The sequence below is a fragment of the Papilio polytes genome, unplaced genomic scaffold, assembly GCF_000836215.1.
Source record: "Papilio polytes unplaced genomic scaffold, Ppol_1.0 DF822178.1, whole genome shotgun sequence".
Lineage (NCBI taxonomy): Eukaryota > Metazoa > Arthropoda > Insecta > Lepidoptera > Papilionidae > Papilio > Papilio polytes.
Window position 1 is genome coordinate 2,649,724 of NW_013527026.1, and position 4,216 is coordinate 2,653,939.

Consider the following 4,216-nt stretch of genomic DNA (forward strand, 5'->3'; position numbering starts at 1 on the left):
GGAATAAATAGATGTACATAAGTAAAAATATTAGAAAAAAAGAAAAGTAAAATTAGAGATAATTTAAGAAACTTTGAAACAATAGACATTAAAATATAAAGAAGGTGAAGCAGTTTTTGTTGATGTAAAATGCAAATAGGAATTCTGTTTTCTATATTTTTACGTCATTGTTACTTAAATTAAACTTGTGTCGGTACAAGATGTTCCACACGGTGCGCGACCTGGCGCCGTCTTCGGAGAGCAGCAGCCCCTTCGTGGTGCGCGGCCGCGGCGCCGGACACAGCAAGGGCCCCGTCTCCAAGAACCCCGTCATCAGCGGCCGGTCCAGCACCACTTCTAATAACTCCAGCGAGTACGACACTTTCTACAATAATAAAAAGTCTTCTAGCAGTTATATGAATCCCACACACTAATTAGACATTTATTTATTTAAAACAAAACTAGCTTTCGTCTGGGACTTTGTCCACGTGGAATTTAAAAAAAAAAACAAATGTAGTAGCCTATGTGTTCTTCCAGATTTTCAGCTACATCTATACCAAATTTCACCGAAATCCGTTTAGCCGTTTACACTACAAAAAATCCAACTAAATGAAATCCATCTAAACTTTTGCTTTAATAATATTAGTGTGACCTGATAGCTTCTCACTATCCAAACATAAATACAAAAACATCTTGCTTTTTTCCACATTGTCATAAATTAAATGGTTACGATCGAGCCTCCTCGAAAAATTATCGTCCCAATAGGAAAGATGCAATAATGTTTTTTTTTGTTTTGACATGCAATTAAATTATAAAATAACTAACTATTACTGCTTGTTTCAGTTCTAACAGCGGCTCCTCTTCGGACGACGACTTGACCAGCTCTACTCCCAGTTCCCGACAGATTATACCATCCCCACTCTCTCTGGTGGATAGACTGCTCTCTCCCGAAGAGTCCGGAGACCCCCCCATGTTCCCCGCCATCAAGCGATCCAATATGATTGCATTAAAGCAACCCAGCAAGAGAGATATGATTGTGTAAGAATAAAACGCTGAACCTTTCTTATCTATCGTTTAAAAGTCCATTGACTTTAATTATTTAATTATATTTCAGATATAGGCGATATGTTAACTTCGAACGACGATCGAACCCGCAGTACGAGCCCGACATACACATCGTGATGACAGTAAGCAGTGCGTTCACCATCGACAGCACCGTGCACGTCATCCCGCCAACGGTCACCAAAGCCTCCAAAGAAATATATCTGAATTACGTGCAAAGGAACAGCGGTAGAATCAACGTACCAGCCGCCTCCCTCGCCTTGTATAAGAAATATGTTGATTTTAATGTTAAATAATTTATTGAAGTTGTAATACAAAGTACATATTATGTTAAAATGTTTTAATACTTTTGCGTTCCTATTGAAATGTAAACTCCATCCAATTTATTTTCCTTTTTTTCTTTCCCACCATTCTATACAAATGTTGAAAATGCGATTGAAATGAGCATTGATCTTGCCGATATATCGAATACCGGTCAATAAGTCAGTATTACCTTAACCTAACAAGAAAATAACTCATTTCCTTTTCTAAAATATACCGAATTTTATTCGTTATATTATATTTTCGAGATTAAAAAAAATACTTTGTTAAATAAAAACTTATTTCTGAACTAAATGACAGCTATAATCATAAAATGACAGTAATGACATTTCTATTGTAATCGAATCGGTCGATGGAAGGTTTTTCATGTAAATCATATTTTATGAAGTGAAAATCTAAGTGGAGGGTGGATGGCTGTTTTCTGAATGTAATTTCCATTTTAAAGCAGACATGGCAATGTCAAAAGGATTTAAAGTCCTAGAGAAATCATCGCCCCCAAACCCTTACAGTATAATTTTGCAACATAGAAATAAAGACACGGCTTTGCTTTTTGAATCTCAAGCTGTAGTATCGTTGTCGTCTCAAGAAACGGAAACTCTTAGAAAACAATATCATAAAATAGCTGATGCTTACGGCTGCTTGGGAGTTTTACAACTGAACGCCGGTGAAAGTTGCTTGCTGTACCTCGTACTGGTCGTGGGATGTTGCTCCGTCGGAAAGGTGGGTGATGTAGAGGTATTCAAAATAACACAAACACAGTTTCTTCCTCTATTCTATCAATCTCAAGGGGAAGATAAAGTTTCGGAAGTCCGAAAACTATTGAATTCTGGTACTTTCTACTTTTCATGGAATTCTGGTAAAATTCAAGACAATCTTTTTGATTTAACACTTTGCTCTCAGAGGAAAAGTAAGGGTGCTAACCCAGATAATAGATTCTTTTGGAATAGGACACTTTTTATACATCTAATAAGATATGGTATTGATTGTGATGATTGGCTGACTAGAGCTATGTGTGGTTCAGTTGAAATCCGCACTATTTATGTTGGACACAGGCAGGCTAGAGCAGTGCTTGTGTCAAGATTGAGCTGTGAGCGAGCCGGTACTCGCTTCAATGTAAGAGGTTGCAATGATGATGGAAATGTTGCCAATTTTGTTGAAACAGAACAAGCGATATATATTGATGATTCAGTAGCATCCTACATACAAACAAGAGGTTCTGTGCCATTATTCTGGGAGCAGCCTGGTATTCAAGTGGGATCTCATAAGGTTAAAATGTCTCGAGGGTATGATGCATCAACCAGTGCTTGCGATAGGCACTTTTCTCAGTTAAAACGCAATTATGGATCAATATTCGTTGTTAATTTGCTGGGCTCAAGTTTGATTGGCGGCAGTGAAGGAGAAGCAACACTTAGCAATGCTTACCAGAGACATCTTAATGAATCCGCACATTCTGATGTAATACAAATTATTTTCGACTACCATCAAGAGGTGAGAGGTTCATCCATAGAATCTGCTTTGTCTAAATTCAAGAAAATTATTGAGAAAAATTATGATGACATTAGCATCTTTAGTGCTAGAGGCGTTGACATCTATAATATTCAAAAAGGTGTTATCCGCACTAATTGCCTAGATTGTCTAGACAGGACAAACTCTATACAAACATTTATTGGTTTAGAAATGTTAGCTATTCAGCTAATGCTTTTGCAATGTGTGGATAAGAAACAAAATGTTAATAGATTTGAAGAGGTATTCAAACAGATGTGGATAAATAATGGGAATGAGATTTCTAAAATCTATGCAGGCACTGGAGCTATTCAAGGTGGTTCAAAGCTTATAGATGGTGCCAGATCAGCTGCTCGTACTATTCAGAACAATCTGTTGGACAATTCTAAACAAGAAGCAATTGATATATTGTTGTTAGGATCTACATTGAACTCGGAGCTTGCTGATCGTACAAGAATATTACTACCCCCAAATATCCTTCATACCTCAACACCCGTGTTGAGAGAAATGTGTAGAAGGGCTAATGAATTCACTCAACCATCTAGCATTCGGATTACCATTGGTACATACAATGTGAATGGAGGCAAACATTTCAGAAGCCTAGCCTATAAAGATGTATCTTTAGCTGATTGGCTTTTAGATTGCCCTAATTCATCTCTAGTTTCAACAGTAAATATGACTGAACAACCCTCAGATATCTTTGCTATAGGATTTCAAGAGATTGTTGATTTAAATGCTAGCAATATAATGGCAGCAAGCTCTGATAATGCTAAAGCCTGGAGTGAGGAGTTAGAAAAAGTATTGAGCAGAGATGCCTCATATACTCTTTTGTCTAGTCATCAATTAGTTGGAGTTTGCCTGTTCATATTTGTAAGAAAGGACCTAATTCCGCATATTAGAGATGTGGCACTTGATTCTGTTAAAACAGGTCTTGGTGGAGCCACTGGAAATAAAGGAGCTGTTGTTATAAGAATGGTAATTTATGGTTCATCATTATGTTTTGTGTGTGCTCATTTTGCTGCAGGACAGTCGCAAGTATCCGAACGTAATGCCGATTACACTGAGATTACTAGAAAGATTGCTTTTCCTATGGGTAGATCTCTTTACTCTCATGATTATGTATTTTGGTGTGGAGACTTCAATTATCGCATAGACTTAGATAAAGAAGAGTCGCGGTTGTTGGCTGCACAAAACAATTTGCAACGACTTCTAGAACAAGATCAGTTAACAAGACAAAAGTCTCAGGGTTTGGTTTTTAAAAACTGTTTCGAAGGTGAAATCACTTTTCCGCCTACTTATAAGTATGACCTATTCAGTGATGATTACGATACTAGTGAAAAGTGTCGCGCGC

General features: G+C 37.3%; 2 protein-coding genes across 2 annotated transcripts in view; both read left to right on the plus strand.

The window, feature by feature from the left end:
* Nucleotides 1–1,369, plus strand: part of LOC106106728 (polyphosphoinositide phosphatase) — an 8,765-nt gene extending 7,396 nt beyond the window's left edge. The window contains 3 exon segments of the mRNA XM_013287369.1: nt 91–352; nt 823–1,017; nt 1,094–1,369. Coding sequence (XP_013142823.1) covers nt 91–352; nt 823–1,017; nt 1,094–1,337 — 701 coding nt within the window. The 3' untranslated portion in view covers nt 1,338–1,369.
* A 325-nt stretch (nt 1,370–1,694) lies between these two features.
* LOC106106412 (synaptojanin-1) overlaps nt 1,695–4,216 on the plus strand; it is a 6,123-nt gene continuing 3,601 nt past the window's right edge. The window contains exon 1 of the mRNA XM_013286990.1: nt 1,695–4,210. Within this exon, the coding sequence (XP_013142444.1) occupies nt 1,813–4,210 (2,398 nt within the window). The 5' untranslated portion in view covers nt 1,695–1,812. The remainder of the gene's footprint in view (nt 4,211–4,216) is intronic.